The sequence below is a fragment of the Pongo abelii genome, chromosome 11, assembly GCF_028885655.2.
Source record: "Pongo abelii isolate AG06213 chromosome 11, NHGRI_mPonAbe1-v2.0_pri, whole genome shotgun sequence".
In the NCBI taxonomy this organism is placed as follows: Eukaryota; Metazoa; Chordata; class Mammalia; order Primates; family Hominidae; genus Pongo; species Pongo abelii.
This window is the reverse complement of record NC_071996.2, coordinates 111,618,431-111,632,559: the sequence shown is the minus strand read 5'-3', so window position 1 is coordinate 111,632,559 and position 14,129 is coordinate 111,618,431. Positions and strand designations below refer to the sequence as shown.

The following is a 14,129-nucleotide window of genomic DNA, read 5'->3' as shown; positions in this document are numbered from 1 at the left end:
ACCAACCATATTAACAAGAAAGGTTTTATCCTGAGGGTAATGGGAGCTCTGAAACAGTATTATGCAGGAAAATACCCTGACATGATCAAATTAGCATTTTACAAAGAATGCTGACTAGGATATGAAATATGAATTAGAGGTAGGAAGAAACTAAAAGTAAAAAAAAAAAGTCTTTTAAAAGCTGTAATCTTGGTCACTGTAGCCTTAGATTACAATTTGAAGTCAGGAAATGTGATGCCTCCTGCCTTGTTCTTTTTGCTTAGGATTGTTTTAGCTATTCAGGCTCTTTTTCGGTTCTATATGAATTTTAGAATAGTTTTTTCTAATTCTATGAAAAACGACATTGGTATTTTCATAGGAATAGGCTACAGTAACAAAAACAGCATGGTACTGGTACAACCACAGGTACATAAGCCAATGGAACAGAACAAAGAAACCAGAAATAAAATCACACACTTACAGACATTTGATCTTCAACAAAGTCAACAAAAATGAACAACAGGGAAAGGACTCTCTATTCAATAAATGGCACTGGGATAGCTGGCTAGCCATATGCAGAAGAATAAAACTGGCCCCTATGTTTCGCCATATACGAAAATTAATTCAAGATGGATTAAAGATCTAAATGTAAGACCTCAAACTATGAAAGTCCTAGAAGAAAACCTATGAAGCACGATTCTGGACATCAGCCTTGGGAAACAATTTATGACTAAGTCCTCAAAAGCAATTGCAACAAAAACAAAAATTGACATGTGGGACCTAATTAAACTAAAGTGCTTCTGCACGGCAAAAGAAACTATCAACAGAGTAAACAGACAAGCCACAGAATAGGAGAAAATACTTGCAAACTATGCATCTGACAAAGATCTAATATCCAGAATATATAAGAAACGTAATTCAACAAGTAAAAAACAAATGACCCCATTAAAAATTGGGCAAAAGACATGAACAGACACTTCTCAAAAAAAGACCTACAAGTGGCCAACAAACATGAAAAAATGTTCCACATCACTAATCATTAGTGAAATGCAAATCAAAACCACAATAAGATACCGTCTCACACCAGTCAGAATGGCTGTTATTAAAAAGCCAAAAAACGAATGCTCGTAAAGCTGCAGAGAAAAGAGAATGCTTATACACTGCTGATGGGAATGTAAGTTAGTTCAGCCATTGTGGAAGACAGTTTGAAGATTTCTCAAAGAGCTTAAAACAGAACTGCTACCATTTGACTCAGGAATCCCACTACTGGGTATATATCCAAAGGAAAATAAATCATTCTATCAAAAAGACACATGTACTCGTATGTTCATTGTAACACTTTTTATAATAGCAAATACAGAATCAACCTGGGTGCCACCAATGGTGAAATGGATAAAGAAAATGTGGTACATATACACCATGGAATACTACACAGCCATAAAAAAAGCAAATTTATGTCCTTTGCAGCAATATGGATGCAGCTGGAGGCCATTATCCTAAGTAAATTAACACAGAACAGAAAACCAAATGCCGCAAGCTCCCACTTACAAGTGGGAGCTAAACACTGAACACATAAGGACATAAAGATGGCAACAACAGACAAGGGGACTACTAGAGCAGGGAGGGAGGAAGAGGAGCAAGGTTTGAAAAACTAACTACTGGATACCATACTCACTACCTGGGTGACAGGATCAGTCATATGCAAAATCTCAGCATCACTAAATATACCCATGTAACAAACATGAATCTAAAATAAAAGTTGAAATTATTACCAAAAAAAAAAAGAAATACAAATAATTTTCAAACAAAAAAGCTGTTGTAAAAGCTAATGGGATTCTGGGTGACAGATAATGGGATTCTGAACTCTGTAGTAGTTTAGGTGGAAAAAAATGAGCAGATAGAAAGATCTTCACAATAACAAAAATAACATGAGAGATGTTAGGAGTTTTCTTTTTCAGGTAATTTCTGCCTGCCTTCCACTCCCAAATCACTGTATAAATCAACACATCATTGTTCAGTTTTTTCTGTTTCAACAAATAACTGAAATTTTCTGTACTGCTGAAATTTGACTATGTTCCTTATGCAAGAATCTGAGTAAGACACAATTCACTGCCAAAGCACAGCGTCATGTAATTACGTCAAGGAAGACCTGTACTTTGTAAAATGAAAACTCTCATAGTGATTTAAATTAGTAATCTACTCTAACGACCTTGTCTAATAAATTTTAATGTTCCTATAGTTTTTTGCTAGCATCTACAATAAATACACTTTTACTCTAGTTATTTATAAGTCTCATCTACTGTATTATTCAATAGGAAAGTTCTTAAAAGCAAAGCTGTGTCTCCCTCACCTTTGTGTCCCCATGTCTTACACATAAAACCCAAAATGAAAATTGGCTTAACACTATCCTGTATTATAAGTGTTTTATAGTTATGACCTTTAAAAATTGTAAACTGGCAATAAAATGCATTTACCTGTATAGCCCATAAATTTTCCAGGGATTTCTTGATTACAGCAACGACTGCAGAAAATCTGCCCACATAGTCGACAATGGTGTCTGCGCCTAAAGGTTGTAAATTTCTCACTACAGTCATAGCACTCTTTACATTGGCTATCTGGCATCCAGTATTGTTTCAGGTCACTATCCTATAACAATAAAAATGTGTGAAGGCTTCTTGAAAATACTGATTATTAATATGCAATGGCAAATGAAATCCTCAAAGGTTTCTTTTGCAGAAAACAAACTAATTCAAAAATTCATATGGGAATACAAAAGGTCAAAATAACCAAGACAATCTTGAAGAAGAACAAATTGAAGGACTTAATATTACCAGCCATCAAGACTTATTCTAATGCTACAATAATTTTAGACAGGGTACTGGTACAAGGATAGAAAAAAATAAAGGCATGGAACAGAAAAAGAGAGCCCTGACACACCCTCACACATATATGGACTTATGGTGGAATTTATAATGCAATCAGTGAAAGATGGTCTTTTCAAAAACAATGGTACTATACCTAACTGGACATCCATGAGGAAAAATGGAAGCCTGACCCCTATACTTGACAGAAATAATAAAGCTTCTTGAAGAAACCATAGGAGAATATCTACTGCCCTGAACTAGATAAACACTTCTTAAACAGAACACAAAAAGCACTAAGGATAATGGGAAAAAAACTGATAAATTAGACTACAATAAAATTAAGAACTTATGTATAAAAATAGGGTGCTCACAGCCGGAGGAAGTGCTAATTAAACTTTCTTTCAGTGGCATTAAGCCATTTTCATTAGGTATGGCATGATCCCCATAAGCGCTTAATAAGTAATCTTCCAAAGCCTCTAGACAGTACCTGGCTTTTCCCCTCCATGATTTCCTTGAGGCGTTTTAATACTGTGCTGAGGCTTCGAAGCTGAACAGCTGTACGAGGGTCATGACCTCCAAAGGTAGGTTCTGCTTTCCTTCTTGTGTCTGAGTTGGATTAAAAAAAAAGCAACCTTGTTAACAGTCCCTAGTATCTATATACAACAAGGTATATATGTGATGGAAACTGCCTCTTATTGTTGGCATATAATTATGTTCTCCCACCCAGTTATATGAATTGAGAGTTAAAACAAGTCTTTATAAGGGTAAGAAGCTACTGAAAGTATTTCTTCTCATGTAAAATGCTGTTTTACAAGCAAGTCAAGGCTGCCTAAGACAAGCATTGTCTGAGACCATTGATGGTTCTCAGGCCTGGAACGGGAACATCACTTAAATGGTCCAAAATTCATTAATGACTTCTTAAGCCCTTTGGTCCAACCTATAATAAATGCGTGCTAGAAATTTAGCAGAAGAAAAAGCAATCAAGGAGGGTTAACTTAGCTTGGTCTCTAAAGTCAAACAGGTAAGCAATAAGACCAAACTGTTCAGTTCTGTCTGTATCTGTAGACCATATATCCAAAGTCTCATGCAGAAGATGATCAGAAAGAAGTTTAATAGCCCAGCCTTCAAAGATTCTGACAGACTTCACAACATCCAGGATGGCAAATTTTGCCATGGTAAAACCTGACCTATGTCCAAGCAAATTAAAACTACCAGAAAATTGCTAAAACTCCAATCCTATCCTTCCCTGTCACTTCCCCAACCCCGCAGCTCCAAATAGGAAAGGATCATTTATACCTGACATAGCAATACTGAAGCCAAATCTATCACTAATAAGCCCAAATTCCAGCCTCGTGGCCAAAATAGGGTATGCCCACCAAAGTTGTCACTTATTATTTCCTTAATTTAGACCAAAATTACAACTGAAGTTTCTGCCTATTTCTGGCAGTTACAAAACCTAAGGATGAAGCAAAGATGTTTTGATAAAAAGGATGAACATCCTATTAGCTTAAACCCATCAACCTGATAACCTATGGCAAAGTAAACTGGAAAATACCCCATTCTGAATCTTCCTCAAACTCACCATTTGCTAGATAGGTGCTGTTTTGGCTGGGTGGGAAAAAAAAGAATTACAAAGAAATGAGAGGTTGGGATCTAAAGTTTACAAAGAATTTCCCAAGATAATGTAATCACTGAAGTAACTATCAAAATTGTACCTATTTTAGAAAACTTTGGCAACTTTTACCTTTCTATAAAGTTGTATCTTAATTTTAGCACATACCTCAGATGTGTTGCTACTGTATTAGAATAACTAAACTTGAGTCTCTAAACAAAAAACAACTCTCCATGATCTACAAATTGAAAAAGGAGACAGATGAAGCTACTGGAAACATAATGGCTGTGCTTCCATGCATCAGGCAAAAACTTGTGAAATCTCTTGCATTTAGCCAATTAGGAATATAAGAAAGTATTAATAGCATCACCCGCTGAAAAACGATGAGTGAGACCCTTCTTGGAACCAAGAGAATCACAGATGTTGGCTGAAGATGAAAGAAACCCAGAGAGAAAATCTGGTCTAGCTCTGTGCCCTTAGGCAAATAGCCTTAGCTGCTTCTCTTGCAAAATGAACATTAGAAAATTAAATAACTTTCCTAAGGTCGGAAAGCTAGTAAATTATGGAATTACAGCCCTTTTAATAGGGAAAAGAACTTGACTGGCCAAACAACACCAGGCTTCTGAAGCTCAAATGCCTTCAAGATAGAATCAAATAATCAAGTAGACTTGAGAAAGACAGTAAAGAAACTAGACAGTAAAGGCTCCACCTGGAGATATTAAAGTTCAAGTTGATCATAACACCAATGGCAAGGTTTGGCAGGCTGCCAATTTGTAACTCTTAAAATATTACATTCTAGTCTAACTTGATTTTAGAAATAAAAAAATCCTACACTCAATTCAGCATGGGATTTAGTCAAAAGAGCTCCCTCAACAAAAAGTGTTGTTGTGGGTCAGATTCAAGAGCTAAGGAGAGTTTACTGAGGTTGAAAGTCAAAATAGAGATTATCTGGAATAAAAGGAGAGCTCCTTTCTTTCTCCCTCTCCCACTCCCCATCTTCTGATTCTTCCCTCCAAATGGCTGATGTAACCCTGGCTGAGGCTCACTGCCCTAGAAAACCTGTGCAGGAGATGCAGCCAGCTCTGTGCCAGTCCTCGGGTAGAAACTCTTCTTTTGCTTGGTTTCTCTTTGTTCTGGCTGACCAAGTCTAAACTCACAATAAAATATCCTTCTGCCAACCACCACTACCTGGGGGAAGATCAGCCAGACCAGACGAGATCTGGTGTTCTGGGGCATCTAATTCCCAATGCTGCATCCCTTACCCTCTCATGCCACCTCCCACTTCCTTTGTCACCTTGACTTAGGGCAAACCACTCCACCAAGCTGAAAAATCTGACAGAAATAAAACATAAACCACCTCTCTTTTTCTAATCTCTCAATTCTGACACCAATCCCCAGCCCATACTCATCAGAAGAGCATGAAAATGAAGGAGATGACTGTGTAGTAGACCAGAATGGAAAACAGACAGATGAGAGGAGCTCAGCTTATTCAGCCACACTGACAGTTTGCACCCCAACAAGAACAGAAGGCCAAGAGCAAGTGGCAGCCCAGTAATGGAGTTGACAGAGTTCTGCAGCCAGAGGCATGCATATCACATTTCACTAGCACCCCAAGAACAGATGCAGAATTCATTCACAAAGTGGAAACTAACCTGTGTTCTCCTGGGGATGTTGCAAACTGTTCTCTGCTGAAACCCAAGCAAGTAATTAATCAAAAAATAGTCAAGAGATCTGTGCCTTGCCTAAGTTAAAGTTTAATGAGACGTTTAAGAATTTTTTCAGGTGTCAATAAATTCTTTCACTACCGAGGTAAGAGTTTTATTTACTCTAAACAGTACCTGACTATTCCAAATAGTACCTTACTATTCCAAATAGCAGGAAAGTTAAGTCCTGCTATAAACAACCTAGGAAACACAATGACTGTGGAAAAATCTAGCATATAGAAGGGAATGAAATAAGAACACTGTTTTACCTAATGCTGAAGAGCGCCGCTGGAGTTCCTCATTAAGCTGTTTTTTATAAGGTGTGGGTGACCTAACAGACTGTGTCCTTGAAGGGAGCTGAGGGCTGGTCCAACTTCCACTCAAAGGCTGCTGTTCTCCCTGGCCTCCTTCTGCTCTCTCTGTAGCAAGGGAACGCTTGGCATTACTTGAAAAACTAAGACTGAGAGTTCAGCAATGAGAAGGAAGTAGATGAAATTTTCAGGCAACAATGTATACATGTATTATATGCGTAACTGAAAATTATTTTTTTTTCCTTTTTCATTTATCTAATTTTTAATACAAGCAGGTTCTCCCTACATTGCCCAGGCTGGTATTGAACCCCTGGCCTCAAGCAATCCTCCCACTTCAGCCTCCCAAAGTGCTGAAATTACAGGCACAGGCCACTGTGCCCAGCCTAGATTTTACAAAAAGAAAATTCAAAGAAGGAGGCAAAATTACAGGCCAATAATCACACCCTTGGTATATATGATCTTCTATTTGTTTCACTTTTCATTAGAAATTTCTTGAGCATATTGAAACAAAATGCAAGCTTCATATGAAGGCAGGGATTTTTTGGGTCTGTTTATGGGACAGATCCCTTACACTATTAAAACAGTTCCCAGCACAAAGGAGGTACCCAACAAACATTTGCTAAATAGAAATTTTATTGTCTTATGACAACTAAGTGTAACGTAGTATGACAAATGGGATCCTGGAACATAAAAAGAACAACTGGTAAAAACTCAAGAAATCTAAATAAAATACATAATTTAGTTAATAATCTATCAATAATAGTTCATTAATTGTAACAAATGTACCAGACAAATGTAAAATGTTAATATAAGGAAAACTGGGTATGGGAGTATACAGAAATTCTATCTTCCCAATTTTTCTGTAAATCTAAAACTCTTCTAAAAAATAGGTTTTTTTTAAGTATCATTGTCTTAAAAATGTACTAAAGGGTTTTCATAGCACTTTAAACATGATCATAAATAAAATTCAGTTAATATTATTAAAGGTTCTGAGTTAATTAACACTATTAACCTCTCCAAATTCTATACAACAACAAGAATTACCTTCTAACATACTTCAAGTAATACAGACAAATGAAAGACAAAAGATATAGGCCATGTTTTTTTAATTCTTGTCCCAAGTAAAAGACATATTACTTAAAAAGAGCTCATTTTAAAAGTATCTTTCCATTTGATGTCATTACATGTACACCTTAGTCTAACAGTTTTAAGTCAACAAGAAGCCTACTGACAGCTTCCAATTTTTGAAAAATATAAACCTTTCCTCCCATGTACTGTTCCTTTCAGTTTCATTGCTTTAAATATTTTAGTTATTAACCCCCAAAAGAACAAAGTCCATTCTATGAACTAACTTGAAGTATATTAAGAAAAAAAGAATAACAAAAAAAGACGACTACTTTCTCTATTAAAAGAAATCTCCTTTTAACCTTTAGTTTTTTATTTATTTATTTTTTTTTTTTGAGATGGAGTCTCGCTCTGTCGCCCAAGCTGGAGTACAGTCGCCCAATCTCGGCTCACTGCAAGCCCCGCCTCCTGGGTTCACGCCATTCTCCTGCCTCAGCCTCCTGAGTAGCTGGGACTACAGGCTCCCGCCAACACAGCCAGCTAATTTTTCTGTATTTTTAGTACAGACGGGATTTCACCGTGTTAGCCAGGATGGTCTTGATCTCCTGACCTCGTGATCCGCCCGCCTCAGCCTCCCAAAGTGCTGGGACTACAGGTGTGAGACACCACGCCTGGCCTAACATTTAGTTTTTAATCCAGACCTTTAGTTACCAATAATTAATGATATTACAGTGAAAATTCTAGCTTTCTCTTCAGCAGTAAACCCTGAAGACCTACGATTAAAGCTATCAGCTTGTTAATAGTTCACTTTCTTACAGACCCAACATTAAAGCTGAACAGAGTACTAACCACTATATGATCATGGTGAGCACTGGAGACAAAGGAGCATTTCAAAGAATCAGACCTGAATCAAACCTCCTATCTTTAATAAGTCTTACCTTTGTTAAAACGAAAGAGATTTACAAAAGAACTATAAGCTGATTTAAAAGGGGGCTCATCTTGATCAGGAGTCAAAGGTTTAAAGTGTGTGAGATGAGAAGGACTAGTAGGAGATCGAGGCAAATCATTAGCAGAGTCCAGTGTTGGGGACGTCTTATCACCTGTGGCCATTTCATGAGTCTGAAAAACAAAAGAAACAAGCAAAAATCTAAATTCTTCAGGAAGCTCAAAAGTTGATTCCAAACAGCATCGAAATATGCAAAAAATCCTATTCTGTGAAAATTCAGATTATGAAAACAAACAGTAAATAAATCTAGCTTCATATATTCCAAAGGACTGAAAACACTGCTGTCTAAATCATAAGAGCCCCAATCATCTAAAACTATGATCTGATAGCCAACTCAATTTTAAATATTTCTATTCAAATTATAGAAAATATTTAAATTAATAAAAATTTGGAGGTAAAGCATTAATGTGAGCAGGCAGAAAGAAAAATAAGCATTTTCACATCATTTCTATCTCTTTCATTTTAAGATGTTTCAGAAGAAGGGATACACAACAGCTTTTTAAAGTTATGGGGGGAAGCTAGTTATACAACACACATATAAATTCTTCAGTCTTATTTTCCTTATTTCAACTTTTTTTTTTTTTTTTTGGAGATGGAGTCTTGCTCTGTCGCCCAGACTGGAGTGCAGTGGCGTGATCTTGGCTCACCGCAACCTCCGCCTCCCAGGTTCAAGTGATCCTCCTGCCTCAGCCTCCTGAGTAGCTGGGACTATAGGCAGGCAGTCACCACGCCCAGTTAATTTTTTGTATTTTCAGTAGAGATGGGGTTTCACCATGTTGGCCAAGCTGGTCTCGAACTCCTGACTTCAGGTAATCCACCCGCCTCAGCCTCCCAAAGTGCTGGGATTACAAGCATGAGCCACCATGCCTGGCCTCAACTTTTATATTTTAAAAAGTAATATAAAAATCATCATATTTCTAAGACGAGGACATGAAAGTCATCCTCTAATGACATGTCTACAAAACTTTAACAATTACCTCAAGCTACACTTCATGACCTATGACAACTATTCAAATTAACAAGTTGTTCCCCACTATCTTTGCTCCTAAACACATGAACATGGTTTTTCCTCCCTTTAAGCCTCAATTCATAGAGACATTAAGATGAAGATCTTCTTAAAGGGCTTTGTTTCTAAATAACCAAAAAATCATATTTCAACCGAAGCAATAAAGCTAACCACATCACCAGATGGAAGTTACAGAAAAGTACTATTTTCTGCCATATTGATTTATATTTCAAAGAGAAGAACCATGGATAACTCTAATCATTAAAATAATGTAGACTGGGCCAGGCGCGATGGCTCACACCTATAATCCCAGCACTTTGGGAGGCCGAAGTGGGCAGATCACCTGAAGTCAGGAGTTCGAGACCAGCCTGGCCAACATGGTGAAACCCCATCTCTATCAAAAATACAAAAATTAGCTCAGCATGGTGGCGGGTACCTGTAATCCCAGCTACTCAGGAGGCTGAGGCAGAAGAATCGCTTGAACCCGGGAGGCAGAGGTTACAGTGAGCCAAGATCACGCCACTGCACTCCAGCCTGGGCAACAAGAGCAAAACTCCATCCACACACACACACAAAAAAAAAAAAAAAAAAAAAAAAATACTGTAGTCTGGCCCAGACACGGACTCTGCAAGAGATGGGTGCCCCCATCCGCACACTGTCCTTTGGCCACCAGACATCATGCCTCCCAAGGATATTCTGGGAGGAACCAGCAGGGCCCTCTATCTCCAAAGCTGCTGCCAAGCCAGAAGCAGCATGGGCCCCTCCAGCCAAGACCAAAGCTGAGCCAGCTATCCCATCCCCCAGGCCCCTGAGAAAACCAAGGAGCCCCCAGTTGATCTCTCAAAAGTGGTGATCAAGTTTAACAAGGACCAGCTGGAGGAGTTCAAAGTGGCCTTCAAGCTGTTTAACTGAGTGGGGGATGGCAAGATCCTATACAGCCAGTTTGGGGACATGATGGGGGCCCTGGACCAGAACCTCACCAGTGCCAAGGTGATGAAGGTCCTGGGGAACCCCAAGAGTGATGAGCTGAAGTCCCGGCATGTGGACTTCAAGACTTTCCTGCCCATGCTCCAGGCAGCAGCCAAGAAGCGGAACCAAGGCACATATGAGGACTACTCGGAGGGGCTTCATGTGTTAGTCAAGGAGGGGAACAGCAAAGTCACGGGAGCAGAGCTCAGACAAGTCCTCACCACCCTGGAAGAGAAGATGGCTGAGGAGGAGATGGAGACTGTTCTGGCAGGACATGAGGACAGCATCAACTAGGAGGCCTTCCTGAAACACTTCCTAAGCTTACTGAGCTCTGTAGATGCCTAGGGCCCAGACACTGGGCCCCCGCAGGCAGAAGCATGTTCCAGCCACCAGAAGGCTACCTACTGTTTCAAAATAAAGACAACGTTCCTCCCTTGGAGAAAACAATATATATTCTATAGTTTATAATCTAGTCTCCACTTTACAAAGAGGACATTACAGTCTTGGTAAAATGCTTTTCACATTCAAAATCATAGCTACCATCTCATTTTATTCTTACAATCCTGGAAGGCACACACAGCTGGCTTTACTACATTTTACCTTTGAGGCAACCAAGGTACACTGAACCTAAAACAACTTTCTTGGGGGTCACACAGACATTAGTAGAACTATCACTATACCCCAAGTCTCACCCCAAAAGAATTACTTAAATTAAAATTACTTTTGTAGCTCTTCACACTTTCCTTTTAGCCTATCCGCGTTCTCTAACTACTTAAGGCTTTGTCTGATATCAATAATTTAATTAATAAATTAAGGCAGAAATGAAACCACTGACTTAAACAGAATTTTGGCAATACATGTTTATTTGGGGGGGGAAGAAAAAGAGGAAGAGGAAGGGGAAGGAAAGAGGAAGGAGAAAAGGAAGAAGAAGGGGAAGGAAGGTTTCTAATATCTTCCATTGAGAAGAATAATCAACAATCCTTCTGAAGTGTCATGACAATTCAGCAAAAATTGTTGGGAAGTAAGCTGATAACTGATCAAGTACACACTCAAAAAAAGAGTTTTTTTATTTAAAAAAAAAAAAAAAAAGAGGCCAGGCACTGTGGCCTTATGTCTGTAATCCCAGCACTTTAGGAGGCTGAGATGGGGGGATCGCTTGAGGCCAGGAGTTCCAGACCAGCCTAGTCAACATAGCGAGACTTCATCTCTATTTTATTTAGGGAAAAAAAAAAAAAAAAAAAAAAAAAAAAAAAGAGCTCTGGAGAGAAACGATAATGTGATGGCCGTAACAACTACCCCTGGAAAACAGCCTACATTCTACTTTGACACAAGTAATGTCAGAAGCAGAGATGGCATTCTGCCTAAAGGGTCTTAGAATTACTTCTAAAGGTTATCTACACAAAAATTATACTTGGCTTTGGAAATAAGAAGATAAAAATTCCCATGAAAACACTTAGCAAGTGTAGTCTCTGAAATATAAACCCAATCATATAGTTAACCCTAATAATTACATGATGACACTAGGGCCCTGAAAAAATTATAACTCTCACTCTTTAGCAGCTTAACAACGCTTTAAATATAAATTAGGACTCTTTCCTGAGTGGTAATCAGTCCTATTAACCTACCTACCCAAAGCCTTCTGATATATCATCAATACTTCACCATTTCTAATTCAGGCTACTAATATATGCAGACTTACTACAAACTATCAGAAGCCAGTCAGTAAAGGCCGGACGTGGTTGCTCACACCTGTGATCCCAGCACTTTGGGAGTCCGAGGCAGGAAAATCCCTTGAGCCTGGGAGGCGGAGACTGCAGTGAGCCGAGATCACACCACTTCACTCCAGCCTGGGCGAGGGAGGGAGACCCCCGCCCCGTGGCTCACGCCTGTAATCCCAGCACCTTGGGAGGCCGAGGTGGGTGAATTGCCTGAGGTCAGGAATTCAAAACCAGCTTAGCTAACATGGTGAAACCCCGTCTCCCCTAAAAATACAAAAATTAGCCGAGCGTGGTGTCGCGCGCCTGCAATCTAGCTACTCAGGAGGCTGAGGCAGGAGAATCGCCTGAACCCTGGGAGGCGGAGGTTGCAGTCGGCGGAGATCGCGCCACTGCACTCCAACCTGGGGGACAGAGCGTGACTGTCTCTCAAAAAAAAAAAAACTGGAAATGTAATAATTTAGGAAAGCTGAATATTGGAAATGTTAGCTTCTATCAACAAAGATTTCTTGTTCAATTTTTGACCAACACGCCTAAAGGAAAACCAGAGCACAATCCAGAAAGCAGAAAAAGGGAGAACATACGAAATTAGCCTTGCTCCACAGAAGAGATTTAACCTACACAATCTTTGTCACAAACACAAAAGAAAGAAAGAACATTTTTTGTAAGAAAACTGACAGAGTGGGAGTTTTGGAGTGCCAAAAAAAGGGGCTCAAATAAATCAGAAATAAGTACACTATACCAAGCGACTACCTCTATTGTCAACACTGGACATATTTTACAACACAGGATGCACTGCGTCAATACTAGATAATGAATCATGTACACACATCAGATACACACGAATAACTTGCTTTATACAGAATTCTAGCACTTCTTATATTTCTTGACCGTCTTAGGAATAACCCGATTGGGCAGAAAACCCCTAAGTCCTAAAAGTTTCCAACACATTCCATTCTCATCCTTTTGTTGGGAACATTCTAAGCAAAGGGTAAACACTAATTGGGAAATAAGGCTCCTCCTCAAGAGACTCCGAAACCTAAGGTGAAATGGAATCGTCTCAAATAGCAGAGGCAAGCATTTAAAAAGACAAACACATATTTGAACCCCCACGGTTGGTTTGGTATCGTTTCTGCAGCTCATGAACTTTCTTTTCCAGCCTACGGATGCGCCTCTGACAAACTCAGAACTCATGCACTCAGAGGGAAAAGCAACTGGACTCTTCCCCTCCTAATTAAGTTCAGGCGTAAGGGTCGAGAGAGAGGCAAAGGAACTTCAAATGTTTCCAAGGAAATCTCAAGGGCCCCACCCTGCTTCCGTCCCCACTCGCCAGACAACGCAGCCGGAGAATCGGGAGGACCAGCTAATTCTAAAGCCAGATTCTCTGCCCTTCCTTGCTCAGCCGCAGCCAGGACCTAGCCCCGGCTGTGGAGCCCTGGTTCTCACTTTCACCTCAGCTCTGGCCCAGGAGTTCCCCATACCGGCCTCCTTCCCATGCTGAGCCCCAGCCGGCCAAGCTCCAGGCCCCCTCCCTTACCTGCGCCTCCCGCCCCGGCCGCGCCGGCCTCCCCGGCTGCCCCCCACCCCAGCCTCCGCTTCAACGGCTCAGCCCCCCGGAAGTCGGCCCCCTAGCGCGGCGGTGGGCTCTTCAGGCCGCGGACGGTTGCGGCAGGAAGCGAAGCTGCTTACATGGTTGATGCGGCTTCTCGCTCCCCGCCCCCCCAAGACTCCGCCCTCTGTTTTCCTGTCCCCCAATCCGAAATCTTTCCCTGGGGCCGGCTCCTCCCAGCCCGGCCGACGCTCGGATCAGATGCTCAGGCAGAAGGAGTCCAGCCCAGATCGAGTCGTCCTGATCTTTTGGCCCAGATTAGGCCGCCTCAGCCTTCCTGGAAGAAGCCA

The 14,129-nt window shown here is 40.2% G+C and overlaps 1 protein-coding gene across 19 annotated transcripts in view; it reads right to left on the bottom strand.

The window, feature by feature from the left end:
* The window catches only part of PIKFYVE (phosphoinositide kinase, FYVE-type zinc finger containing), a 91,280-nt gene extending 77,272 nt beyond the window's left edge, over window positions 1–14,008 (bottom strand). For 6 of the 19 annotated variants that reach the window (XM_054549713.2, XM_054549723.2, XM_054549715.2 and 3 more), the window contains exons 1-5: window positions 10,527–11,732; window positions 8,473–8,653; window positions 6,428–6,577; window positions 3,331–3,449; window positions 2,454–2,625 (exon numbers count right to left, since the gene is read on the bottom strand). In XM_054549713.2, coding sequence (XP_054405688.1) covers window positions 2,454–2,625; window positions 3,331–3,449; window positions 6,428–6,577; window positions 8,473–8,653; window positions 10,527–10,613 — 709 coding nt within the window. In that variant the 5' untranslated portion in view covers window positions 10,614–11,732. Of the gene's footprint in view, window positions 1–2,453; window positions 2,626–3,330; window positions 3,450–6,427; window positions 6,578–8,472; window positions 8,654–10,526; window positions 11,733–12,214; window positions 13,746–13,767; window positions 13,898–13,919 lie in introns of those variants that run through there. The other 13 variants (XM_054549716.2, XM_063713008.1, XM_063713009.1 and 10 more) reach the window with 10 other exon arrangements.
* Window positions 14,009–14,129: the final 121 nt, after the last annotated feature.